We start from the raw sequence: 27805 nt of genomic DNA, 5'->3' as shown, positions 1-27805 counted from the left end.
ATTATCTTGGCAAAGGAGAACTGCTCGCTAACAGGGATGTAAACAAATTTGGGCACAACATTGGAGAGAAAAAACTTTTTTCTGCGTATGGAACATTTCTGGGATCTATTATTTCAGCTCATGAAACATGGGAACAACACTTTAGATGTTGCATTTATATTTTTGTTCAGAATATTTCAAACGTTTATTTTATTTAACATCACTGCAACCTTACTGCAATATGCACAGGATAAACCCTTTTTGTTCAGTAAAAAGTGAAAAAATACAGACTGGATAGAAATTAGAGTTTCTGGACAATTCCTAAAATATGAAACATAGTTAATGTGCTACATACAATATAGACTGTCCTTATACATAATGTATATTCAACTGTAAACTATTTGGAACACAATGCCTGATATGTAACATTTTACTAGTGGAACAGATATGTTGAACTAGCTTGCTTGAGATTTTGATATAGCAATAATAAATATAGCCTAATATAGCTTTACTAAGAGCAAGGTGAGGTTTCTTGCATCTAAAAAGTCATATTCTTAAATGGAATAAGAAAATGGAATGGATTAGAACAATGCATGGATAGTAAAAATAATGAATGAATATTAAAGTGATACTTTTGCAAACCAAAACGGTTCCCAGAAAAATGTGCACAACTGTGTACTATGTCATCCATTTTGTATGATATGTTACGTCCTGCAAAAAATAAAAAATGTAACGTTCACAATTCGTATGAAATGTTACGAAATCCATTTCGTACAATATGTTAAGAATTTGTAAGTGCTTAAGATCTCGGGCTGCATCTTTAAGTGTAAATAATAGTGTGTTAAAGTTTGTTTTGTATGGTGTGCATTAAAACCAAAATGCAGATTTATTTGCAGCACTTCATATCAATAAGCATTCTACCTTGTAAGTGTTCCTTTTCATACATTTACTAAAGTGCACATATCTTTACCAATCCTCTATGCAAAGTACCTCAAAGCTATGTTAAACCACAATACACAAAACCATGACATGCGTGGGCAGAAGCGAGAAGTCTAGATACGGGAGTGTTGAGAATATAACATACATGTTTATCTGGCTATGAGACAAAATGTGCTTCTCTAAAGATATAAAATACTCTTTCTTAAATATACTTTCCTGTGTAAAATGGTAACACACTTTATGACATACATTTTCATAAAAAACTACATATTTGACCAAATACTATTAAAGACTATAATGTGATGATAATGAGGATTGTAGGAAAGTGATCCTTTCTCTCCTTATGACAGAGAACATTAGGTGACATTGGTCCCTGATGTGAGCATTACTTCTACAGTCCTAAACAATGTGTTTTTTTCTCCTGTTACAATATATTCTGATAAAGGCATTTGTAATAAAGTGTAAATAGAGAGAAATAATACAAAATCCTGCTCTAAAAAAGGTGATAAACAATAAAGTTACTACAGCTGATGACAGGGTTGTGTGCAACTAAGCATTTGCATAACTTATGCTACCTTCCCACCGCTAGGAGGCTCACTACTTCTTGTCTTTGGCATCTCTAGCGGGCTGCTCAACAAGTTTCCCCTTGTGATACTTCTGTCCGATCCCATAAGGCACGTGTGCAGCGATGGTCCCCACCTCTATGGCCGCCTTGATGTGTAACATCTGGTCGTCGAAGAATATGTGGGGCTGGATCTCCTGCAGGACGGGACCTTTGGGGGCCCCTTTTAGGAACCGGATGTCATCGATCTCCAGGTCCCAGAGCCTGAGGGTCTTGAGGACACGGGCCCCCGCGTAGGCTTCTCCGCGGGATGTTACCAGGTAGGTACGAATGGGGCAGTTCACACGTTCATTCTTGGCGTAGAACTTTCTCTGGAGCTTCACCAGCGCCTCCAGGAAACACTTCAAGGGACCCTGAGTGAATGAATGAGTCATAGGGTTGGCATAGTATTATTTTTACTTTTGTCCAAAATCAAAGCAAATAATACACCAATAGTGTTCCACTTTATTAGTCTTTAGATGCTCAAACGATCACCAAGATATTAACTGCCAATGTTGATATGCAACACTTTGGTAGGTATAAGGAAAGGGTTAGGTCTAGGTTTAGGGATAGTGGGATAGTTAGTTAAAATGTTTGTTGCTAGTTAGTTGAACATCTATAACCCCTCTATAGGGAGTAAAGGAAATCAAGGAAATCTGACACAAACGACCATGTTAAAATCTAACATAAAATAGAGTCATCTCATGATCACCTTTGGAAGAGGTGTGTCCTCAAATTTCATCTCGTGCTCAATGAACCTGTCCAGGCCGTGTTGTTTGAATATGATCTCAGACTCGTCAGAGAAGAGGACAGCGTCCCCGTCAAAAGCTACTTTCAGCTGCCTGTCAGACAGCTGGTTCTCCTCATCTCCAGAAGTAAACATGGTCGCTGCAGCAATGCCTGTTTATAAGACATTGTAAGGGGGTTATACATGCTCATAACAGGTCTTACAAACCATTACAACGGTTATGTACAGCTACGGATGAAAGTGACGCAAAAATCGTCATTCTCTCGCAGTGCGATTTGGCGGGTTTTGTTGCTATGCCAACAGCTAGCTATTGGTTCTGTATGGGGTGAGCTATGAGTCGCTAGGCGAGAACAGTAAATATACTTTTAGCTAACTGGTTTCTCCATTCATCTGTGATGACAGCTAGTGTTCATATGGATGTCACCTTGACATGCCAATTAGCTAACGTTATTGCCCTCTGTAATCATGACGACAAGGCAAGCCGGTGCGAATGACCAGCGCACCGGTGTTGTGCTTGCCGACGTGAGGTGCTTCCTACTCGGCAGCTGTATTTTCACGGTGTCGCCGGTGGTAACTAGTATAACGTGACCAATTTGTAATAATTTTTTATAGGATTTTAGTCTCCTACTAAAATAATTCATATTGGTAAGCGTCTAGACGTTACAGTGATTCAGTCTACCCAATGGGGTGAACATGAACGGCAACAACACCGGGACACATTGTCCTTCATCCTGCAACTACTGCGGGAACTACTGTAGCTAGCTACCTAGTGTGATGGGGATGACATCAGGAGGTGACAGTTACAGGAAGCACACGCATACAAGCAACAGTACACTCATCATCAGTACTTTCATCAAAAATAAACAATCGTCTGTTTTATTAACTGAAACTGTACAATTATGTTGTGTGTAAAACCAACAATGAAATCCTCATCCTCTCCAAAATTAAGACCAAACTCTCATGGTAGTTCAATTGTAAACTCGTCCTTGGCTGTACACCATCTAGTCACAACCCATTATGACAGCATCATCCATGCATTATATCTGTAAGCTATACTATAAAGTGTTACCACAATGTAATCTACGGTTTTGGACTCAGCATCCATGCTAACCTAAACCAGTCCGTCTTAAACCAGTAGCATCACCACCTACCCTCCTCAATGGCCTCTGTGACTTTTTCTCCATCCTTGGAGAGGTACAGGTTGGTCATGCAGGCCTTTAGATAGCCAATGGGGCTTTGCCCTCCCGTCATACAGAATCGCTCAATGGGTAAATCTGTTAGGTAGAGGGAACCATTGTTTTTTATCAGAAACTAATAGAAATGTGATGGTATAGTCATCAGGCTGGTAGCCACAGATTTCCACTACATATCATGAACAACAGGCATATAAACATTAAAAACAACATATTTGGTCAAAAGAACAGCTTAAAATTGGATGTCCAATCATTCAATGAAACATCCATTCCAAAACAGGTGTGTTTTATAACATTGTAGGCGTGGCTGTAACATTGCAGTACGCTTTACAGAGCATTAGGCGTGTTGTGGGCGTGTTGTAGGCGTGTTTTACGGACCGTAGTGGTTGATGCTGTTGATGAGGCGCACCCCGACCTGGGCGTGGTTATTAGTCATCAGGACGATATCAAACAGCTCCTCACTGTCGGGGTAGAGCTGCCTCAGTCTGGAGTTCACTGTCATCAGAGCCTGCAGTGTGTGTGTGTGTGTGTGTGTGTGTGTGAGAGAGTGTGTGTTTTTAGGACATAATTGACATAGGGATTAAGAAAAAATGACTCAACATGGCTGGTGAAAAAAAAATTGGTCCGGGACTGAATCTAGTTGATAGCGCGTGTGCAGGGTAGGCCGTAGCGCGTGTGCAGGGTAGCCTTTTGGTTTTCTACTGAAACCAATACCAAACCGGTTGTTTGACAAAACGAAGCTTCAGACTTAATTGATCACGTTCTTCTGATAAAGTGATACAGGTGTCGGCACACTGCTTAGAAGTAAACTGCTTAGCGATTTCAACGCATGCCTCAAATGTAACATCACTAATAGTTTCCACTTTATTACTGTTTATAATCCGCAATGTTAATTTTACTAACATTATATCTAAATATATAATATGCACAAATATTCAAGGAACATTTTAATTTGCAGTGTACAAACTTAACATGACGAACAGGAATTACATTTATGCTAACGGATGACAAAACATCTGAAAGCCATGCCTCCAATAAGCCACGCCTCCAATCTGATAGGCTGCCAACTCTACAACATATTATCAAATGAATAATATTACCATATTATCCATTTTCAAACCTTTACACAGGGGTTCCTCTAAGAACTGTGGGGATTTGTTTTCTCATAGCTGGATGTGATGAATAGCTATAAATTGTTTCACATAACAAGCTGTGATTCATGTGAGGAACGTTAGGGGGTAGGATGAGATAAGAACTTGTGTCTCAAAATACTAGACTACACTGCTTCTTTGTGATCTGTGAACCGTCCTTGAACGTAGGTACATAGAGTACAGTGGAACGGTGTCTATGGGTGCTGACTCTACAGGTTGTTATGATAACAACTTATGGCAACAGTGTGCAACAGTGGAGCGCCAAGGGACTGGGACCAGCCTGAGCGCCAGCGATAGGTTGGGCAAGTCTAAACCACGCCCAACCTCTACCCTGATAGGCCCAGCAAGGAGCGGGAACTATCAATGTCAGGGTATTTAAAAGAACAGCCTGTAACAATGGATCAGTTCTCTGTCTGCCCTGCGTGGTATTTCAGTGAGCCCGTATACGAACCATCATACTTATCATACATACATTTTGCATATAATAAATTTAGCTTGGATTGAATATCTCTTGATTATGTTTTCTCTTATTCCAATACCAGATTTGAATTACGCAATTTCTAACATAACCTTTTCAGAGGGGTTCCTCAAGGAAACCCTCTGCAGGTGTGTCAACCCAAAAGGTTCTTCCAGGCACCTTTACTTCTAAGAGTGTAGAGCAGCTTGAATAGGGGAAGAACAAGAATAACCTGCCAAAGTGTAATTCATGCATTCATGTATGGATGGTGAATAACAGTAGGAAACCACATTGGCTGTTGTAATTCTGAGCAAAACACTATTCTGGATGCATTAAACAAATGTCATTGGCAATACAGAGTGAGTGAGGTTTCCCCTTCACTTACAATACGTAATCTGTATGAAGTCGTAGCGCAACCACACCTACTGACTCTACACACACAGACATTCAGGTTCGCCATATCTTTAGTTAATTTAATCCCTCTAATTTACCTTCACAAGGGGAAACGCCACACCTGGCATGAGCGGCTCATTCTTGTGCTCCTGTTGATAGGTAACATACTTCTCGACTCCCTCTTCCTCATAGATATTCTGCTCCGCAACCATGTTGAACAAGGTGCGAGAGGAGACGGCGATTGTAACTGCATTTTGTGGTTTGGGCTATTTGGAAAACAAGATTATGAAGCAAAGGTTTTATTGAAACAAATTACCAATATTGTACGTGTAAAGACAATGATTTTATTGGCAAAAGGCAAACAACAGCTGCAAATGTAAAAATGTATTACTTACGGGTCTAGGTTTCTTTGCTTTTTCTGCTGCCCAGTCCTTTTCCTCTCCAGCGTTAGTTGTTGCTGGATCGGTAGGTTTGATTTCACTCATATTTGGCCTGGAATCGAAAAGTTCTAGATCTGACAGTTCCGTAAAAGTGATTCAAATGGACAGACCAAGCGATGACAGGCAAGTTTATGGAAATGTTTGGATGGGCGAGTCTATCCCTGTTGTTAAGCATTGTCTTACATCAGATCTGATACGTCATATAACTCACAAACACTCATGGGATAGCCCAAAGGTTGCTTTGACTACTGTAATTGGACATTTGCATTGTGTGTGTCCACAATGAGTGCAGACCGACAAGGGGAAAAAAACTACCTAATCCATTCTAGAACAAGGAACAAAACACAGCAAAATGCGGAAAAAGTAAAGGGGCGTGAACACCCACGAACGCACCGCACAGTTAAGATAGAAAAGGAAACAAACTTTTCATTTTTCACCCGCAAACCCCCCCCCATAACAACCATTACAACAAAAGGAAAAACTAAATAAACAAAACAAAACACCCTACCCCTACCAGTCATCTATGTATGTCTGTAGTCTATCAGGCCTTAAAGAACCTACCAGTCATCTATGTATGTCTGTAGTCTATCAGGCCTTAAAGACCCTACCCCTACCAGTCATCTATGTATGTATGTAGTCTATCAGGCCTTAAAGACCCTACTCCTACCAGTCATCTATGTATGTCTGTAGTCTATCAGGCCTTAAAGAACCTACCCCTACCAGTCATCTATGTATGTCTGTAGTCTGTCAGGCCTTAAAGACCCTACCCCTACCAGTCATCTATGTATGTCTGTAGTCTGTCAGGCCTTAAAGACCCTACCCCTACCAGTCATCTATGTATGTCTGTAGTCTATCAGGCCTTAAAGAACCTACCAGTCATCTATGTATGTCTGTAGTCTATCAGGCCTTAAAGACCCTACCCCTACCAGTCATCTATGTATGTCTGTAGTCTATCAAGCCTTAAAGACCCTACTCCTACCAGTCATCTATGTATGTCTGTAGTCTATCAGGCCTTAAAGAACCTACCAGTCATCTATGTATGTCTGTAGTCTATCAGGCCTTAAAGACCCTATCCCTACCAGTCATCTATGTATGTCTGTAGTCTATCAGGCCTTAAAGACCCTACCCCTACCAGTCATCTATGTATGTCTGTAGTCTATCAGGCCTTAAAGACCCTACCCCTACCAGTCATCTATGTATGTCTGTAGTCTAATCAGGCCTTAAAGATCCTACCCCTACCAGTCATCTATGTATGTCTGTAGTCTATCAGGCCTTAAAGAACCTACCAGTCATCTATGTATGTCTGTAGTCTATCAGGCCTTAAAGACCCTATCCCTACCAGTCATCTATGTATGTCTGTAGTCTAGCAGGCCTTAAAGACCCTACCCCTACCAGTCATCTATGTATGTCTGTAGTCTATCAGGCCTTAAAGACCCTACCCCTACCAGTCATCTATGTATGTCTGTAGTCCGTCAGGCCTTAAAGACCCTACTCCTACCAGACATCTATGTATGTTTGTAGTCTATCAGGCCTTAAAGAACCTACCAGTCATCTATGTATGTCTGTAGTCTATCAGGCCTTAAAGACCCTACCCCTACCAGTCATCTATGTATGTCTGTAGTCTGTCAGGCCTTAAAGACCCTACCCCTACCAGTCTTCTATATATGACTGTAGTCTGTCAGGCCTTAAAGACCCTACCAGTCATCTATGTATGTCTGTAGTCTGTCAGGCCTTAAAGACCCTACCCCTACCAGTCATCTATGTATGTCTGTAGTCTATCAGATCATTATATTGTTTTCTCTTTCTATCTCTGAGAGAAATGTCCCCAGATGTCAAAAAAGTTATCGAGTTTACCATTCATTTAATAAATCCATCTTTCATATGAAGCTGTTTCTGCCAAGGCTATATCCCATTCGTTGTATGAGGGAGGGTCCTTCTCTCTCCAGTGTTTCAATATGACTATTTTGGCTGTGGTTAGAGCAATTGGATTCTGCAGTCCCACCTTTTGTTGACTCAAATAATCTGATGCTCCGAATGGGGCCTTAAGTTCCTCTTCCATGTCCAACCAAATTGGCCTAGTTGAGTTCTCAATAAAGAGAGAGCCTATTTGGGCAGCTACAAAGGCTGTTAGGGAGCTTAAATCCTACCTTCTCAGTCTGCCCCTTATACCGGCCCAAATAAACTCAGAAATCATTTTGCCTATGGATTTAAAAGTATACACAGGTATGGATAGGGGTAAAATGCTGATGACGTAATTCAGTTTAGGAGCTATGACCATCTTTATAACCTGTATCCTACCCCATAATGAGATTTGTAGCATATCCCAGCTCTTAAACTGGAGTTGAATTTTGTTCAATAGTGGGTCAAAGTTTTCAGAAATCATGTTCTCTAGACCAGGATTTAAAGCGATCCCCAGGTACCTCAAGTTTTTAGGGACCCATTGAAACCTCCAGCTGAGGAAGTCAATTCTCAGACAATGTTTTGATAGGGACATTACTTCAGATATGGTCCAGTTTACTTTATAGCCCGATATCTCTGAAAATGCATTTACTAGGTCCAGTAAAAGTGATATGGAGAGTTGGAGGTCTGACATTCATAGTAATATGTCGTCTGCATAAAGCAGTAGTTTATTTTCCCTACCTCCCATATTAACCCCTTTGATTGACTGATGCAGCCTTATGGCTTTGGCTAATGGTTCTAATGATATCATGCTCTACAACATTCGGAGAGTACGACCCTGCCTTACACAGGAAGCGGCACAGGTCCTAATCCAGGCACTTGTCATCTCCCGTCTGGATTACTGCAACTCGCTGTTGGCTGGCCTCCCTGCATGTGCCATTAAACCCCTACAACTCATCCAGAATGCCGCAGCCCGTCTGGTGTTCAACCTTCCCAAGTTCTCTCACGTCACCCCCTCCTCCGCACACTCCACTGGCTTCCAGTTGAAGCTCGCATCCGTTACAAGACCATGGTGCTTGCCTTTGGAGCAGCGAGGGGAACGGCACCTCTGTACCTTCGGGCTCTGATCAGTCCCTACACCCAAACGAGGGCATTGCGTTCATCCACCTCTGGCCTGCTGGCTCCCTTCCTCTGCGGAAGCATAGTTCCCGCTCAGCCCAGTCAAAACTGTTCGCTGCTCTGGCACCCCAATGGTGGAACAAGCTCCCTCACGACGCCAGGACAGCGGAGTCACTCACCACCTTCCGGAGACATTTGAAACCCCACCTCTTTAAGGAATACCTGGGATAGGATAAAGTAATCCTTCTACACCCCCCACACAAAAAAATTGTAAAGTGGTTATCCCACTGGCTATAGGGTGAATGCATCAATTTGTGAGTCGCTCTGGACTAGAGCGTCTGCTAAATGACGTAAATGTGCCCTTGAGCAAGGCACTTAACCCTAATTGCTCCTGTAAGTCGCTCTGGATAAGAGCGTCTGCTAAATGACTAAAATGTAAAATGTAAAATGTAAATATAATAAATAGGAGAGGAGAGAGACAGTCACCTTGTCTCGTGCCTCGTCCTGCTGAAAATGGAGATGATCGTAGTCCGTTAGTGACTACTATGGATTTGGGGTCGTTGTACATAAGTTTAATAATATTCTGAAAGCCCTGTCCAAATCCAAATGTATTTATAGTATAATGCAGTTAGTCCCAGCCCACCCTATCAAAGGCTTTCTCTGCATCTAGGGATAAGGCTACCACTGAAGTATCCAAATATTGTGCCTTCCAGATGACACGCAAAAGGCTTCTAAGATGATCAGATGGTTCTGCCTTTCACAAATCCCACCTGGTCTGGATTTATGATTTTCTTAATGATATGATTCACACTCATAGCCAGACGTTTTGTAAACAATTTTCCATCACAATTTATCAAAGAAATTGGACAGTAGCTCCCACACTCATAGTATCCTTTCCCTTTTTGAGGATTAGGGTGATTACTTCATCACTCATAGAAGGTGGGAGCTCACCTGTGTCAATCGATGTGTTCAATGTTTTCAATATTTCTGGACTAAGCTGCTCTGCAAACCTTTTATAGAAATCACTGGGTATCTCATCCAACCCTGGAGCTTTGCCACTGGGTGCTTGTCTTATAGTTTCGGTCAATTCCTCCAAAGTAATAGGGCGGTCGAATAATAATAATAAAGTACTCAGCACGCATTTGGTTTTCGTCAGATTTACCAGAGAAATGTTGTTAGGATTGGACCAATATTCCCTCTTCAGCCTTTTGAGCTCTGTTTCAAGTTCATCCATTTTCTTAATAGTAGCTGAACGTTGTATCATTACTCCGCGAATATAAGCTTTAAAAGCTTCCCAGACGTATACCTGTTTCACACTATTGTTGTTTGTTTCAAAGAATATCGTAATGTGTGTTTTAAGGAATTCACAAAACACCTTGTCCTGTAAGAGGCTGGTGTTCATTCTCCAACATTTACATGCGTCTCTTTCTGCTCCTATTCCAACAGCCAGATCAATGGGTGCATGATCTGACACAGCTATCACACTGCAAGCACCCACTTTATCTATGAGAGAGTGTGAGATCTGGAAGTAGTCGATGCGTGAATAAACATGTGCCTTTTCAAAAATAATGTGTAATCACGAGTGGTTGGATTGATCAATCTCCATATAAACTCAGCAAAAAAAGAAACGTCCCTTTTTCAGGACCCTGTCTTTCAAAGATAATTCGTAAAAATCCAAATAACTTCACAGATATTAATTGTAAAGGGTTTAAACACTGTTTATCATGCTTGTTCAATGAACCATAAACAATTAATTAACATGCACCTGTGGAACGGTCGTTAAGACATTAACAGTTTACAGACGGTAGGCAATTAAAGTTATGAAAACTTAGGACACTAAAGAGGCCTTTCTACTGACTCTGTAAAACACCAAAATAAATATGCCCAGGGTCCCCGCTCATCTGTATGAATGTGCCTTAGGCATGCTGCAAGGTGGCATGAGAACTGCAGATGTGGCCAGGGCAATAAATTGCAATGTCCGTACTGTGAGACGCCTAAGACAGCGCTACAGGGAGACAGGACGGACAGCTGTTCGCCCTCGCAGTGGCAGACCACGTGTAGCAACACCTGCACAGGATCGGTACATCCGAACATCACACCTGCGGGACAGGTACAAGATGGCAACAACAACTGTTACACCAGGAATGGACAATCCCTCCATTAGTGCTCAGACTGTTCGCAATAGGCTGAGAGAGGCTCACCTGAGGGCTTGTAGGCCTGTTGTAAGGCAGGTCCTCACCAGACATCACCGGCAACAACGTCGCCTATGGGCAAAAACCCACCATCACTGGAGCAGACAGGACTGGCAAAAAGTGCTCTTCACTAACAAGTCATGGTTTTGTCTCACCAGGGGTGATGGTTGGATTCGCGTTTATCGTCGAAGGAATGAGCGTTACACCGAGGCCTGTACTCTGGAGTGGGATCGATTTGGAGGTGGAGGGTCTGTCATGTTCTGGGGCGGTGTGTCACAGCATCATTGGACTGAGCTTGTTGTCATTGCAGGCAATCTCAACGCTGTGCGTTACAGGGAAGACATCATCCTCCCTCATGTGGTACCCTTCCTGCAGGCTCATCCTGACATGACCCTCCAGCATGACAATGCCACCAGCCATACTGCTCGTTCTGTGCGTGATTTCCTTCAAGACAGGAATGTCAGTGTTCTGCTATGGCCCGGATCTCAATCCCATTGAGCAAGTCTGGGACCTGTTGGATTGGAGGGTGAGGGCTAGGGCCATTCCCCCCAGAAATGTCCGGGAACTTGCAGGTGCCTTGGTGGAAGAGTGAGGTAACATCTCACAGGTAGAACTGGCAAATCTGTTGCAGTCCATGAGGAGGAGATGCACTGCAGTACTTAATGTAGTTGGTGGCCACACCAGATACGAACTGTTGCTTTTGATTTTGACCGAGAATAGTGATTCTAGTCGGGCGGACGGGTGTAAGCAGCGTTCGATTGAAGAGCATGCATTTAGTTTTACTAGCATTTAAGAGCAGTTGGAGGCTACTGAAGGAGTGTTGTATGGCATTGAAGCTCGTTTGGAGGTTTGTTAACACAGTGTCCAATGAAGGGCCAGATGTATACAAAATGGTGTTGTCTGCATAGAGGTGGATCTGAGAGTCACCAGCAGCAAGAGCAACATCATTGATATACACAGAGAATAGAGTCGGCCCGAGAATTGAACCCTGTGGCACCCCCATAGAGACTGCCAGAGGTACAGACAACAGGCCCTCCGATTTGGCACATTGAACTCTATCTGAGAAGTAGTTGGTGAACCAGGCGAGGCAGTCATTTGAGAAACCAAGGCTATTTAGTCTGACAATAAGAATGCGGTGATTGACAGAGTCAAAAGCCTTGGCCAGGTCTATGAAGACGGCTGCACAGTACTGTCTTTTATCAATTGCGGTTATTATGTCGTTTAGGACCTTGAGCGTGGCTGAGGTGCACCCATGACCAGCTCGGAAACCAGATTGCATAGCGGAGAAAGTACGGTGGGATTCGAAATGGTCGGTGATCTGTTTGTTAACTAGGCTTTCACATACTTTCGAAAGGCATGGCAGGATGGATATAGGTCTGTAACAGTTTAGATCTAGAGTGTCACCCCCTTTGAAGAGGGGGATGACCGCGGCAGCTTTCCAATCTCTGGGGATCTCAGACGATACGAAAGAGAGGTTGAACAGGCTAGTAATAGGGGTTGCAATTTCGGCTGTTAATTTTAGAAAGAAAGGGTCCAGATTGTCTAGCCCAGCTAATTTGTAGGGGTCCAGATTTAGTAGCTCTTTCAGGACATCAGCTATCTGAATTTGGGTGAAGGAGAAGCGGGGGGGGGCATGGGCAAGTTGCAGCGGAGGGTGCAGAGCTGGTGGCCAGGGTAGGGGTAGCCAGGTGGAAAGCATGGCCAGCCGTAGCAAAATGCTTATTGAAATTCTCGATTATCGTAGATTTATCGGTGGTGACAGTGTTTCCTAGCCTCAGTACAGTGGGTAGCTGGAAGGAGGTGCTCTTATTCTCTATGGACTTTACAGTGTCCCAAAACTTTTTGGAGTTAGTGCTACAGGATGCAAATTTCTGTTTGAAAAAGCTAGCCTCTGCTTTCCTAACTGATGTGTATATTGGTTCCTGACTTCCCTGAAAAGTTATGTTAGTCACATGTCTGTGGAACTTGTTCAGTTCATGTCTCAGTTGTTGAATATTGTTATGTTCATAGAAATATTTACACATGTTAAGTTTGCTGAAAACAGTTGACAGTGAGGACGTTTCTTTTTTGCTGAGTTTATCATAAAGACCAGCATCTTTACACAGTGTTTTGATTGCTTCTTGAGTTTTTGAGGTCCTGGTTAGACCAGTTTTGAATTTATCTAAAAAAGCATCAGGGACCTGATTATCGTCCCCCCCTAGTACCAGAGGAAAATCACCGAAATCCAGTATTATTTTGTTAAGTTGAAGGAAGAAGTCTGGGTCCTCCTCATTCGGAGCATAAATATTTCCCATTATTATATTTTGTCCTGAAATCTTTACAAGTAAAATCAAGATTCGTCCCTCTTTGTTCTTTAACTATTTTTCCACTTGAACATGTATACTTTTGGAAAATAGAATAGAGACACCTCTTTTTGGGGGTTGAATGTATTACGGTAAGCACTGCCCACCCATCTGTCTCCCACCCATCTGTCTCCCACCCTAGGAGCATCCTTTTCCAGCAGGTGGGTCTCTTGGAGCATAATCACGTCTGAGTGTTTTTGTTTAAGATCATTCAATACCTTTAGTCTTTTTAAATATCAACCTAATCTGTTCACATTCCACAATGTAACTTTAATCACCTTGGTCATAATATGAAAGGTTGTAAATATATTATTACCAAAACGTGACGAGTGTTAGAATATTTTAAATCAATGCGTTTCTGATAGCCACCGCTTAGCGAATCAAAGAAAGTGAATGACTGGTAGTGCCCCCCACCTAGAACACTAAACTTCCCATAGAACAAATATGTCATAAACATATCCCAACCCCACAAGATACAACAAAATGAAAATACTAAATAAAAATCTCCCTCCCCCCAAAACCAGGCCTTCATCTGTGTGAAGCGCTTCTGAGCGCTGATGCTCCAACTAGAATAAGAACGTTTTACCAACGCCAAATATAGGCATGACCATATAAATTTTGAAATGACAGAGATCAACCAAAAACATCGAACATAAAGACAGGCTGATCATTGTTCGTGCAAAGAGAAGAGATTACCTTTCTCATGTAGACTGATACATGAACTGTCTAATTCCAAAAGGCAGGAATGTAAGCAATGAAGAAACACAAAAGGGAGACCGGTATAGGTCATAATAATGATGAAATAAAATAAGCTAACTAACACTTTGGGTTGTGCCCATCACGCATGGCACGAACACGCCTGCTGTGGCGTATATTGAACCATTATTGCTGTTATAAGAGTGAAAACTTAAAATAATATATATGTTAATCGCCACTATAACCATAAAACAGAACGACATGCTTGGACTACTATCCTGCTTAATCTAGTACTATAATGATATCAACTGTAAAGCAGAAAGAAACATTATAGGCAGCATTCGCAGCATAAACACTCAATGAGACTGTTACTCACAACATAGGAAGTTCTCCTATCACCTTAGAGAAAAATGGTAGTCCATCCGTGACGAACCACCGACACCATGCGGATCTTCCATTGCCTACCACGCTACTCAATTTGTTCGGCCTCATTGACGTCCGCGACACACTTCTTTGCCTTCTTTGGGTCTGTTAAACGACGTAGTGATCCTCTCTCAGTAACCCAGAACACGGCAGGATATCGCAACAAGCATTTCAGTCCCCATTTTATGCACATATGCCTCACCTCCATGAACGCATTTCTCTTGTCCTGAACCTCCTTGGAAAAGTCAGGGAAAAATCCCACCTTTGTCCCTTTCCAGTGAAAAGTCCTAAGCTCTTTTGCTCTGAGCCGGACCTTCTCCCTGTCGGTGTATTGTAAGAACCTTACCAGGATAGGCCGGGGGTTGAGTGGGGCTGGTCCTGGGCGCAGTGTCTGATGTGTTCTCTCGATGATCATGTCGTTAACATCCTCCGGTGTGTTATCAAATAGGTTGCGTACAATGTCTTTCACACAATCCTTTGTATTTATGTGGATTTCGGAACCCCTCTGATCCGAAGTGTGTTTCTCTGACTTTAATTTTACTGGTATTGAAGTTGTTCTTCGAATTTTTCGAACAGTGTCGTTTAGGCTGGTGTTCTTGTCCTCCAAGGTTGTTATCCTCTCTTCTGCGTTTGTAACTTGGTTGTCGAGATTGTCCACTTCTGTTTTCAGTGCGCCCACTGTACGTTTTATTTCAGCACATCTTCGCTTCGAGATTTTTGTTCATTTTGCGAATCTCCTTTAGAACTGGGTCATCAGGCTGTTCTTCTCCGCCATTTTCCTCGCTAGCTGCAGGTAGAGACGACATGTTAGTGTTTTTCATCAAAAGTGTCTTTTGTGTGTTTCTAAGTCGTTTTTCCATGTAACCGATATCTTGGACAATTAGTTAACAAAATGTGTAACTTGGCGTTGAATAATTAGTTAAAATATAGATGGAGCTTCACAGCCTCTTTAGTCAGCTGCTGCTCCTCACCACATCGTCGCCGGAAGTCCAATAAGACAGCAGAGAAAATGAGAATTGAAATAAGAGGAATCACTTTGCGCTAAGTGATAGAGAGCATGCTCTACCACATAGCGTGATGCGGGTGGACTGATTAGGACGTCACGTTAGACTAGAACATCAGGTTAGGGATAGACTTATTAACCAATTTACAGGAAGAACGGTTTCTCATACAGTTGAAACTAAGTATCATAGCAAAACTGTGTTTACTTTTTGTGTAGTTACGATACCAATTTGGACTAGTTCTCCAAATTAGGCAATATTTTAGCAGCCATGCAATTACATGGTTTAAGTTGTAGGAACTGATCACTCCTCTATTTTGTGTGTGTGTGTGTGTGAGAGTGAGATAGGAACTCAAGATGGGATCATCCTCCAGCCACCACATGCTACACAGGGCCGTTGAAGGTGATGGTGAGCAAATGGGGTCCGAGTGTTGCCGAGGACGTGTCACAATGGCACCGCTTAACGAATGGAGATTTTCCCGAAGAAGGCACCCTCAGTGTCGTTAAATTGAAATTAGTCAGAGAACAGTTGGAGAGAGTAGGGAAAGGCAAGAAAAATAATATATGATTGGCTAATTTTAGAAAGTGTGAAGTTGAAGCAGAGACAAGGACAGAGAGAGAGAGGAAAAGTGCAGAGGTAATGATGAAAGCTGAAGAAAAGAAAGCCAAAGCAAGTAGGCACAGACGTAAAGATGAACTGTATCAACATCATCGACCACCCTATGCTCCCCCACCTCAACAACGTCTACCACCTCCACACCCAGGACCCCCAGCAGCAGAGGTGGGGGCAGTGGGGGCAGACGGCGGAGAATCTGAGGAAGACGAAGAAGAAAAAGACACGCCTCTGACCACCAGAGTAGAATACCAGCTCCTCTGACCACCAGAGTAGAATACCAGCTCCTCTGACCACCAGAGTAGAATACCAGCTCCTCTGACCACCAGAGTAGAATACCAGCTCCTCTAACCACCAGAGTGGAATACCAGCTCCTCTGACCACCAGAGTAGAATACCAGCTCCTCTGACCACCAGAGTAGAATACCAGCTCCTCTGACCACCAGAGTAGAATACCAGCTCCTCTGACCACCAGAGTAGAATACCAGCTCCTCTGACCACCAGAGTAGAATACCAGCTCCTCTGACCACCAGAGTAGAATACCAGCTCCTCTGACCACCAGAGTGGAATACCAACTCCTCTGACCACAAGAGTAGAATACCAGCTCCTCTGACCACCAGAGTGGAATACCAGCTCCTCTGACCACCAGAGTGGAATACCAGCTCCTCTGACCACCACACACACTGAGTTCCAGAGTAGAATACCAGCTCCTCTGACCACCACACACACTGAGTTCCAGAGTAGAATACCAGCTCCTCTGACCACCACACACACTGAGTTCCAGAGTAGAATACCAGCTCCTCTGACCACCACACACACTGAGTTCCAGAGTAGAATACCAGCTCCTCTGACCACCACACACACTGAGTTCCAGAGTAGAATACCAGCTCCTCTGACCACCACACACACTGAGTTCCATAGTAGAATACCAGCTCCTCTGACCACCACACACACTGAGTTCCAGAGTAGAATACCAGCTCCTCTCACCACCACACACACTGAGTTCCAGAGTAGAATACCAGCTCCTCTGACCACCAGACACACTGAGTTCCAGAGTAGAATACCAGCTCCTCTGACCACCACACACACTGAGTTCCAGAGTAGAATAGCAGCTCCTCTGACCACCACACACACTGAGTTCCAGAGTAGAATACCAGCTCCTCTGAACACCACACACACTGAGTTCCAGAGTAGAATACCAGCTTCTCTGACCACCACACACTGAGTTCCAGAGTAAAATACCAACACCTCAGGATTGCCCCCGCCGAAACCCTAAGCCTCCCAAACGACTGGTCACCGAAATGACCTGTGGACTTTATCCAGACTTACCACCCCCTCCCCCTCCTGTTTCAACACCACCCTCTGCCGCGCTGTTTCCTCTGATGTCAATACCCAATCCAGTGGCGGGCTGTGACGACAACGCCCCTCCAAGAATCCTAGTCCAGCGGAATTGGGAAATGGGGGAAATGATGGACATCGTGAAGGAGCTTCCCCCTCCCTCTCATAGTGGGGCACAATGGTGGACCCAGTTTTCCACCATAATCTCATCCCCTGACTACAGTCTGGCCACATGCTGTACACAAGCTGCAGGAAGGGAGAGACAACAGAAGAAACTGGCAAGTGCCCAGCTGATGTTTTATGAGGGAGGGAACAGAGGGAACTCAGGAGACAGAGGAAGGGGAAGGGGGGCTGGAAGAGCAAGAGGAGGAAGGGGCCACGAAGGAAGACAGGGTGGAGGAGGAAGAGGGGAACAATGGAGGAGAATACTCTGTTCATGTGCCTCATTCTGTCTTCTCCCTTCTCTCACAGGCAAGGACAGCACATCTCACCCCCGCAAGACTGTTACATTGGCACAATGTGTTACTTACAATGTCTCATGTTACTCTGAAACGCTGCACTGTCTTAAACCTTGCAACCTTACTCCCCACATAGTCTGACGGTGATGCACATGACTGCAGTGAGGTGGTTGACCTCTTGTGTAAACCACGCCCTGATCTCCAAGATGTGCCAATTCCTAAAAGTGATTTAATCTATTTTGTTGCTTCTTCTTCAGGTGATCCAGTTGCATCTTATGCTGTGTGTACACCCCACAATATTGAGGAGGCAGCTAGACTGCCCTCCCACTACTCTGCACCAGCAGAGCCGTTTGCTCTTACACTTGCCTGTGTGTTGGGAAAGGGGAAGTCCCTCACAGTGTACACTGACTCTCAGTACGCTTTTGATGTCTGTCACGTTTTTGGAACCCTGTGGCAACATCGTGGTTTCCTCACCTCAAATGATAAACCAATCGCACACCATAAAATGGTTAAAGAACTGCTTGAGGCAGTACTCCTGTGCTCCACTCTTGCAATGTGCAAGTGTGCAGCCCACACTAAACACACTGACCCTGTTTCCCTAGGAAATGCTGCTGCAGACTGTGCAGCGAAAGCGGCTGCTGATTCCCCTACCTCCCCTCTCCTTGTGCTGGCATGCATTGACCCTTTCACCTCTCGTTCCTTTAATGATGTCTCTCTGCTACAACAGGGGGCTGATGCAGTGGAAAATAAATGTTGGCAGCGAACATGCACGTGTGACCCCGCCTCCCAGTGCTTTTCCCTACCTTGCAAAATTGTCACATGGTTTGGACCATGTGTCAAAAGGGGTGATTTATATATACAGTACCAGTCAAAAGTTTGGAGACACCTACTCATTCCAGGGTTTTTCTTTATTTTTACTATTTTCTACATTGTAGAATAATAGTGAAGACATCAAAACTATGAAATAACACATACGGATTCATGTAGTAACCAAAAAAGTGTTCAACAAATCAAAATGTATTTCAGATTCTTCAAAGTAGCCACCCTTTGCCTTGATGACAGCTTTGCACACTCTTGGTATTCTCTCAACCAGCTTCATGAGGTAGTCACCTGGAATGCTTTTCAATTAACAGGCGTGCCTTGCTAAAAGTTAATTTGTGGAATTTCTTTCCTTCTTAATGCGTTTGAGCCAATCAGTTGTGTTGTGACAAGGTAGGGTGGTATATAGAAGATAGCCCTATTTGGTAAATGACAAGTCCATATTATGGCAAGAACAGCTCAAATAAGCAAAGAGAAACGACAGTCCATCATTACTTTAAGACATGAAGGTCACTCAATCCAGAAAATTTCAAGAACTTTGTTTCTTCAAGTGCAGTCGCAAAAACCATCAAGCGCAATGATGAAACTGGCTCTCATGAGGACCGCCACAGGAAAGGAAGACCCAGAGTTACCTCTGATGCAGAGGATAAAATCATTAGAGTTAACTGCACCTCAGATTGCAGCCCAAATAAATTCAAGTAACAGACACATCTTAACATCAACTGTTCAGAGGAGACTGCGTGAATCAGGCCTTCATGGTCAAATTGCTGCAATGAAACCACTACTAAAGGACACCAAAATAAGAAGAGACTTGCTTGGGCCAAGAAACGAGCAATGGACATTAGACCGGTGGAAATCTGTCCTTTTTTCTGAAGAGTCCAAATTGGAGATTTTTGGTTCCAACTGCCGTGAGACGCAGAGTAGGTGAACGGATGATCTCCGCATGTGTGGTTCCCACCGTGAAGCATGGAGGAGGAGTGATGGTGTGGGGCTGCTTTGCTGGTGACACTGTCGTGATTTATTTAGAATTCAAGGCACACTTAACCAGCATTGCTACCACAGCATTCTGCAGCGATACGCCCTCCCATCTGGTTTGCGATTAGTGGGACTATCATTTGTTTTTCAACAGGACAATGACCCAAAACATACTTCCAGGCTGTGAAAGAGCTATTTGACCAAGAGGGAGAGTGATGGAGTGCTGCATCAGATGACCTGGCCTCCACAATCACCCGACCTCAACCCAATTGAGATGGTTTGGGATGAGTTGGACCGCAGAGTGAAGGAAAAGCAGCCAACAAGTGCTCAGCATATGTGGGAACTCCTTCAAGACTGTTGGAAAAGCATTCCTCATGAAGCTGGTTGAGAGAATGCCAAGAGTGTGCAAAGCTGTCATCAAGGCAAAGGGTTATTACTTTGAAGAATCTAAAATATAAAATATATTTTGATTTCTTTAACACTTTTTGGGTTACTACATGATTCCATATGTGTTATTTCATACAATGTAGAAAATAGGTAAAAAGATAAAATAAAGAAAAACCCTGGAATGAGAAGGTGTCCAAACTTTTGACTGGTAATGTATATTAATAGATTTGGCACACATTTGGGTTTACTACATTTGTTGAAATTTTTTGTAAACTATGTTCTATTTGTGCAGCCCATAATGTTGGAAGAGCTGCACCCATGCCTATTTGAGCTCACCCCACACCTGAGATGCCTTTCAGTCAAAATGGACTTTATTGAACTCTCCCCTTGTCAAGGGTACAAATATTGTCTGGTGATAAGTTTACATGTTTTCTAAATGGATATAGTGCTTTCCATGCAGGCATGCATCATAATCTGCAGTAGCTAAAGCAGTAATGAGAGAAATTGTTTCCAGGTGAGGGATTCCGTCAAAACTCTCAAGCGACAATGGCTCACATTTTGTAAATAATGTAATAAAGAGTTTATCATGGAAGTGTTTTTTCAACACCCTCAGTATTAAGCAGCAACACCTTTCAGTGTTGAGGATCAACTCTAGAGAATGCATCCTGTAGCTGAATTGACACCAGGAAGTGCTAAATATTCACACTAGGAAATAACCCTTTTTTTGTCTGGTTCTCTCCCACTCATAAATCAAGCCTGCAAGTTGTAGGTGAGTTAAACAGGAGCCTGACTGAACAAATAACACAAAAATGTGATACTTATTTCATTTCATTTTTAATAAAAAATTTATACATCACCCGATGTCCCTGAGTGATAAAGTAATTGCCCCCTTACATTCAGTAACTGGTTGTGCCACATTTTGCTGCTATGACTGCAACCAAACGCTTCCTGTAGTTGTTGTTCAGTCTCTCACATCACTGGGGAGGAATTTTGGCCCACTCTTCCATGCAGAACTGCTTTAACTCAGCGACATTTGTGGGTTTTCGAGCATGAACTGCTAGTTTCAGGTCCTGCCACAACATCTCAATCAGGTTTGTATCAATGTTGTGACGAGTACTGAGGACCGAAGAGGCAGGACACAGACGCAGACATCAACAATGTAAAGGTTTACTTCACACTGAGCAAGAGAACAACAAAGAGCGAGTACACGACATGACACTAACAATCACACACAACACAACACTGAACAGTCCAGGGCTATATATATATATATATATATATGGTCCCGTGTAGCTCAGTTGGTAGAGCATGGCGCTTGCAACGCCAGGGTTGTGGGTTCGATTCCCACGGGGGGCCAGTATGCAAAAATTAATGCACTCACTAACTGTAAGTCGCTCTGGATAAGAGTGTCTGCTAAATGACTAAAATGTAAATATAGGGGTGGTGATGAGATGATGAGGTGCAGGTGCGCTGGAGGTGATTAGGGTGCGTTGGGTTTCCATTCTGGTGTTGCCGAGGTGGTGCGCTCAGACCGGTGGCTCAGTAGACTGGCAAATCAGAGCGCTGGAGGGGAGCAACGGGAGGAGACATGACAGTACCCCCTCCCGGACGCGCGGCTCCCGCCGCAGGACATCGCCAGCCTTGAGGACGCCCCCGAGGACAAGGAGCGGGCCGGTCAGGGCGGCAATGGTGGAACTCCCGAATTAGGTTGGGGTCCAGATCGTCCCTTAGCCGGAACCCAGCTCCTCTCCTCAGGACCATACCCCTCCCAGTCCACCAGGTAATGGAGCCGCCCCCACGGAACCTGGAGTCCAGCAGGTCCCTCACCGCATACGCCGGACTCCCGTCAATGTCCAGAGGCGGAGGGGGCGTACCCCGGGGGACGGTATCCGCCAGAGGACCCAGGAACCACCGGCCTGAGGAGAGACAAATGGAAAGTGGGTAAGACACGGTAGTGAGGGGGAAGGAGCAGCCGGTACGATACCTCATTTATCCACTGGAGGACCTTAAACGGCCCCACAAACCGGGGGCTCAGTTTCTTGCAGGCGGAGAGGGAGGTTTTTTGTGGACAGCCAGACACCATCACCAGGCTGGAATACGGGGGCCTCACTGTGATGGCGGTCGGCTTGGTCCTTCTGCCGACGAATGGCCCTCTGGAGATGGACATGGGCGGCGTCCCAGACCTGTCCGGCCCTGCGGAACCACTCGTCGACAGCGGGCGCATCGGTCTGGCTGGGTGTCCAAGGGGGCAGGGCCGGCTGGTACCCCAGGACGCACTGGAAGGGAGTGAGCCCTGTGGAGGAGTGAACGAGCGAGTTCTGGGCATATTCTGCCCAGGGTAGAAACCTCGCCCACTCACCCTGCCGGTCTCATACACCTCGCCCACTCATACACGCGCCCCGGAGGGGCGTTGGCAGGCGCTGGGTCCTCCTGAGCCGCCAGGCGGATGTCTTCATCCACATCCCAAAGACAGGTGCCACGATGAGAGACGGTGGCAGGATAGGACCCCCCAGATCCTTCCTTGCTCCGGTATGGTGCATCCTGGAGAGTGCGTCGGCTTTCACATTCTGGGAACCTGGGCGGTAGGACAGAATAAACTGAAAGCGAGTGAGAAATTGGGCCCACCTGGCTTGACGAAAGTTCATCCGTTTCGCTGCCCGTATGTGCTCCAAATTCTGGTGATCAGTGAGAATCAGAGCGCCGGAGGGGAGCAACGGGAGGAGACGTGACAAATGTGTTGATAATACATAAAAACATGAATCAACAATTCACATCCATTTCAAACCTTTATTTAACCTCACTGCAAACTTACTGCAATATGCATATGATAAACCCTTTATGTTAAATTAAAATTGAAAAAATACAGACTGGGATATTCTTAAAAATAGAAATGTTGGTACTTTTTTGGGGACAATTCCTAAAATATGTGTTATCACAAAAAAAAAAAAAAAAGTTCAACATACAATATAGACTGCCCTTATACATAATGTATATTCAACTGTAAACTATTTGGAACACAACGCCTGATACGTAAAATGTTACTAGTGGAACAGATATGTTGAACTAGCTTGCTTGAGATTTTGATATAGCAATAATAAATATGGCCTAATATAGCTTTACTAAGAGCAAGGTGAGGTTTCTTGCGTTTAAAAAGTCATGTTTTTAAATGGAATAAGAAAATGGAATGGATTAGAACAATGCATGGATAGTAAAAATAATGAATGAATATTAAAGTGTTGCTCCTAGTTTAGTACATTTCAGCCAGTAATTTCGAAAGTTGTGCTCACAAGAAAAATTTGCACCATTGTGTACTATGTCATCCATTTTGTATGATATGTTATGTCCTGCAAAAAATAAAAAATTTAACGTTTGCAATTCGTATGATATGTTACGAATTCCATTTCGTACAATATGTTACGAATTTGTAATTGTAAGTGCTTAAGATCCCAGACTGCATCTTTAAGTGTAAATAATAGTGTGTTAAAGTCTGTTTTGTATGGTGTGCATTAAAACCAAAATGCAGATTTATTTGCAGCACTTCATATCAATAAGCATTCTACCTTGTAAGTGTTCCTTTTCATACGTTTACTAGAGTGCACAAATCTTTACCAATCCTCTATGCAAAGTACCTAAAAGCTATGTTAAACCGCAATACACAAAACCATGACATGCGTGGGCAGAAGCGAGAAGTCTAGATACGGGAGTGTTGAGAATATAACATACATGTTTATCTGGCCATGAGACAAAATGTGCTTCTCTAAAGATATAAAATACACTTTCCTAAATATACTTTCCTGTGTAAAATTTGAAAACACTTTATGACATACATTTTCATAAAAAACTACATATTTTACCAAATACTATTAAAGACAATAATGTGATGATGATGAGGATTGTAGGAAAGTGATCCCTTCTCTCCTTATGACAGAGAACATTAGGTGACATTGGTCCCTGATGTGAGTATTCCATCTACAGTCCTAAACAATATGTTTTTCTCTCCTGTTAATACAATATATTCTGATAAAGGCATTTGTAATAAAGTGTAAATAGAGAGAAATAATACAAAATCCTGCTCTAAAAAAGGTGATAAACAATGAAGTTACTACAGCTGATGACAGGGTTGTGTGCAACTAAGCATTTGCATAACTTATGCTACCTTCCCACCGCTAGGAGGCTCACTACTTCTTGTCTTTGGCATCTCTAGCGGGCTGCTCAATAAGTTTCCCCTTGTGATACTTCTGACCGACCCCATAAGGCACGTGTGCAGCGATGGTCCCCATCTCCTTGGCTCCCTCGATGTGGAACATCTGGTCGTCAAAGAATATATGGGGCCGGATCTTCTGCAGGAGGGGCCCTTTGGGGGCCCCGGCTAGGAACAGGGCCTCGTCAATCTCCAGGCCCCAGCTCCTGAGGGTCTTGAGGACACGGGCCCCTGAGCTGGCTGCGCTGCGGGCTGTTACCAGGTAGGTACGAATGGGGCAGGTCATACGCTCGTTCTTTGCGTAGAACTTTCTCTGGAGCTTCCCCAGCGCCTCCAGGAAACACTTCAAGGGACCCTGAGTGAATGAATGAGACATAGGGTTGGCATAGTATTATTTTTACTTTTGTCCAAAATCAAAGCAAATAATACATCAATGGGTTCCACTTTATTGGGATAGTCCCCTATTATAGATGGTCTTTAGTTATGCAACATCTTGGTAGGTATAAGGAAAGGGTTAGGTCTAGGATTTGGGATAGTTAGTTAAAACGGTTGTTCCTAGTTAGTTGAACATCTATAACCCCTCTATAGGGAGTAAAGGAAATCTGACACAAACGACCATGCCAAAAGCGAATATAAAATGGAGGCATATACTCTGCTTCAGAGTCCTCTCATGATCACCTGTGCAAGAGGTTTGTTCTCAAATTCCTTCTCGTGCTCAAAGAACGTGTCCAGGCCGTGTTGTTTTACGATGATCTCCGACTCGTCAGAGAAGAGGACAGCGTCCCCGTCAAAAGCTACTTTCAGCTGTGTGTCAGACAGCTGGTTCTCCACATCTCCAGATGTAAACATGGTCGCTGCAGCAATGCCTGTTTATAAGACATTACAAGGGGCTTATACATGCTCATAACAAGTCTTACAACGCATTACAACAGTTATGGCTAGATGGTATAGAGCTACGGACGGAAGTGACGCAAAAATCGCCATTCTCTCGCTAGAGAGTTAGGTTAGTTAGCTAGCTATGAGTCCCTAGGCGAGGACAGTAAATATACTTTTAACTAACTGGTTTCTCCATTCATCTGTGATGACAGCTAGTGTTCATATGGATGTCACCTTGACATGCCAATTAGCTAATCACGACGACAAGGCACGCCGGTGTTGTGCTTGCCGACGTGAGGTGCTTCCTACTCGGCAGCTGTATTTTCACGGTGTCGCCGGCGGTAGCTAGTATAACGTGACCAATTTATAAATATTTTTTAATAGGATTTTAGTCTCCTACTAAAATAACTCATATTGGTAAACGTCTAGATGTTACCGTGATACAGTCTACCCAATGGGGTGAACATGAACGGCAACAACACCGGGACACATTGTCCTTCATCCTGCAACTACTGCGGGAACTACTGTAGCTAGCTACCTAGTGTGACGGGGATGACATCAGGAGGTGACAGTTACAGGAAGCACACGCATACAAGCAACAGTACACTCATCATCAATACTTTCATAAAAAATAAACAATCGTCAGTTTTATTAACTGAAACTGTACAATTATGTTGTGTGTAAAACCAACAGTGAAATCCTCATCCTCTCTCAACTCTCATGGTAGTTAAATTGTAAACTCGTCCTTGGCTGTATACCATCTAGTCACAACCCATTATAACAGCATCATCCATGCATTATATATGTAGGCTACACTATAAAGTGTTACCACAATGTAATCTACGGTTTTGGACTTAGCATCCATGCTAACCTAAACCAGTCCATCCTAAACCAGTAGCATCACCACCTACCCTCCTCAATGGCCTCTGTGACTTTTTCTCCATCCTTGGAGAGGTACAAGTTGGTCATGTAGGCCTTTAGATAGCCAATGGGGCTTTGCCCTCCCGTCATACAGAATCGCTCAATGGTTAAATCTGTTAGGTAGAGGGAACCATTGTTTTTTATCAGAAACTCATAGAAATGTGATGGTATAGTCATCAGGCTGGTAGCCACAGATTGCCACTACATATCATGAACAACAGGCATATAAACATTAAAAACAACATATTTGGTCAAAAGAACAGCTTAAAATTGGATGGCCAATCATTTAATGAAACATGAATGAACATACATTGCAAAATAATTATATTATAATATTGTAGGCGTGGCTGTAACATAGCAGTATGCGTTACAGAGCATTATGCGTGTTGTAGGCGTGTTGTAGGCGTGTTTTACGGACCGTAGTGGTTGATGCTGTTGATGAGGCGCACCCCGACCTGGGCGTGGTTATTAGTCATCAGGACGATATCAAACAGCTCCTCACTGTCGGGGTAGAGCTGCCTCAGTCTGGAGTTCACTGTCATCAGAGCCTGTAGTGTGTGTGTGAGAGTGTGTTTTTTTAGGACATAATTGACACAGGGATTAAGAAACAATGACAGAACCTGGCTGACTACACCAACTACTTCTAGGGTGTTGCTTCCGAATATTCTGTTCCAAGTTGCAACATATGAATATGTGCACACACACGCACTCACAAATGCAGGAACACACCCACACAGATTATTTTAAGGGGTCTTCCCTTGATTTAAACATTTGTCATTCTGCTTTAGATTACAACATGGCCTAATCCTGTGCTTGCATACCATTATAGAGGAGCTTGTATATGGGAAGAACCAGAGTAACAGTGTCATTCAGCCACAGTGTCATTCATGCATTCATGTATAGATGGTGCATAACAGTTGAAAATAACATTGGCTATTGTGTAATTCTGAGCAAAACACTATTCTGGATGGATTACACAAATTGCATCTAGGCTTAAAGGCATTGGCAATACAGTGAGTGAGGTTTCCCCTTCACCTCCACTAAGGAATCCGTAAGGCAACCCTCTGACTCTCCCACGCACAGACATGCAGATAGGCCATTTCCTTAGTTAACGTTAATTCAATCCCTCTAATCTACCTTCACGAGAGGAAACGCCACACCTGGCATGAGCGGCTCATTCTCGTGCTCCTGTTGATAGGTCACATACTTCTCGACTCCCTCTTCCTCGGAGATCTTCCGCTCCGCAACCATGTTGAACAGGGTGCGAGAAGAGACGGCGATAGTAATGGCATATTGGGGTTTTGGCTATTTGGAAAACAAGTATAGTCAAGAAAAAATTACGATACTAGAGATTAGCAAATAGGACACTATAGACCCGTGTAGACACTTTTATCTGCAAAGGCAAACAACAACTGCGTATGTATCACTTACGGGTCTAGGTTTCTTTGTTTTTAAACTGTCAAAAACGGATTTTGCTGCTGCCCAGTCCTTTTCCTCTCCAGCGTTAGTTGTTGCTGGATCGGTAGGTTTGATTTCACTCATATTTGGCCTGGAATCGAAAAGTTCTAGGTCTGACAGTTCCGTAACAGTGATTCCGAATGTAGATGATCAGAACAAGCGGCCACAGGCTAGTTTGCGGAAACGTT

The 27805-nt window shown here is 43.6% G+C and overlaps 2 protein-coding genes across 3 annotated transcripts; both read right to left on the bottom strand.

Annotated features, from left to right (window-relative positions):
• LOC121548548 (cytosolic 5'-nucleotidase 1A-like) lies at positions 1 to 27805 on the bottom strand. Of its 2 annotated transcripts, none has more exons than XM_041860018.1 (7): positions 27704 to 27805; positions 5857 to 5948; positions 5560 to 5727; positions 3839 to 3968; positions 3419 to 3541; positions 2232 to 2419; positions 1 to 1893 (listed from the first exon to the last, which is right to left on the bottom strand). In XM_041860018.1, the coding sequence occupies exons 2-7, from the start codon at positions 5944 to 5946 to the stop codon at positions 1516 to 1518; spliced, it is 1077 nt and encodes a 358-aa protein (XP_041715952.1). In that variant the 5' UTR covers positions 5947 to 5948; positions 27704 to 27805; the 3' UTR covers positions 1 to 1515. The 2 variants fall into 2 exon arrangements, with proteins under 2 accessions (XP_041715952.1, XP_041715950.1); XM_041860016.2 differs by lacking the exon at positions 27704 to 27805 and adding an exon at positions 14526 to 16916 and having other exon boundaries at positions 5857 to 5953.
• LOC121548550 (cytosolic 5'-nucleotidase 1A-like) lies at positions 22935 to 27796 on the bottom strand. Its single transcript, XM_045210130.1, has 6 exons — positions 27591 to 27796; positions 27297 to 27464; positions 26578 to 26707; positions 26150 to 26272; positions 25041 to 25228; positions 22935 to 24717 (listed from the first exon to the last, which is right to left on the bottom strand). Exons 1-6 carry the CDS (start codon positions 27699 to 27701, stop codon positions 24340 to 24342), a joined length of 1098 nt encoding a protein of 365 aa, XP_045066065.1. The 5' UTR covers positions 27702 to 27796; the 3' UTR covers positions 22935 to 24339.

The sequence above is a fragment of the Coregonus clupeaformis genome, chromosome 33, assembly GCF_020615455.1.
Source record: "Coregonus clupeaformis isolate EN_2021a chromosome 33, ASM2061545v1, whole genome shotgun sequence".
Taxonomy (NCBI): domain Eukaryota; kingdom Metazoa; phylum Chordata; class Actinopteri; order Salmoniformes; family Salmonidae; genus Coregonus; species Coregonus clupeaformis.
Note: the sequence above shows the minus strand (reverse complement) of the source record. Positions and strands in the feature narration are given on the sequence as shown.

Excerpts from the sequence above, each read along its gene's own strand:
- LOC121548550 (XM_045210130.1), bottom strand. The coding sequence starts at position 27,701 with ATGAGTGAAATCAAACCTACCGATCCAGCAACAACTAACGCTGGAGAG. Across the intron at positions 27,465-27,590 it reads AAACAAAGAAACCTAGACCC|CCAAAACCCCAATATGCCAT; the intron begins GTAAGTGATACA and ends TTTTCCAAATAG. Across the intron at positions 24,718-25,040 it reads AGAACAAACCTCTTGCACAG|GGTCCCTTGAAGTGTTTCCT; the intron begins GTGATCATGAGA and ends TCATTCACTCAG.
- LOC121548548 (XM_041860016.2), bottom strand. The coding sequence starts at position 14,641 with ATGAGGCCGAACAAATTGAGTAGCGTGGTAGGCAATGGAAGATCCGCA. Across the intron at positions 5,954-14,525 it reads ATAGGAGAACTTCCTATGTT|GCCAAATATGAGTGAAATCA; the intron begins GTGAGTAACAGT and ends TTTCGATTCCAG. Across the intron at positions 2,420-3,418 it reads CACAGAGGCCATTGAGGAGG|GCATTGCTGCAGCGACCATG; the intron begins GTAGGTGGTGAT and ends TCTTATAAACAG.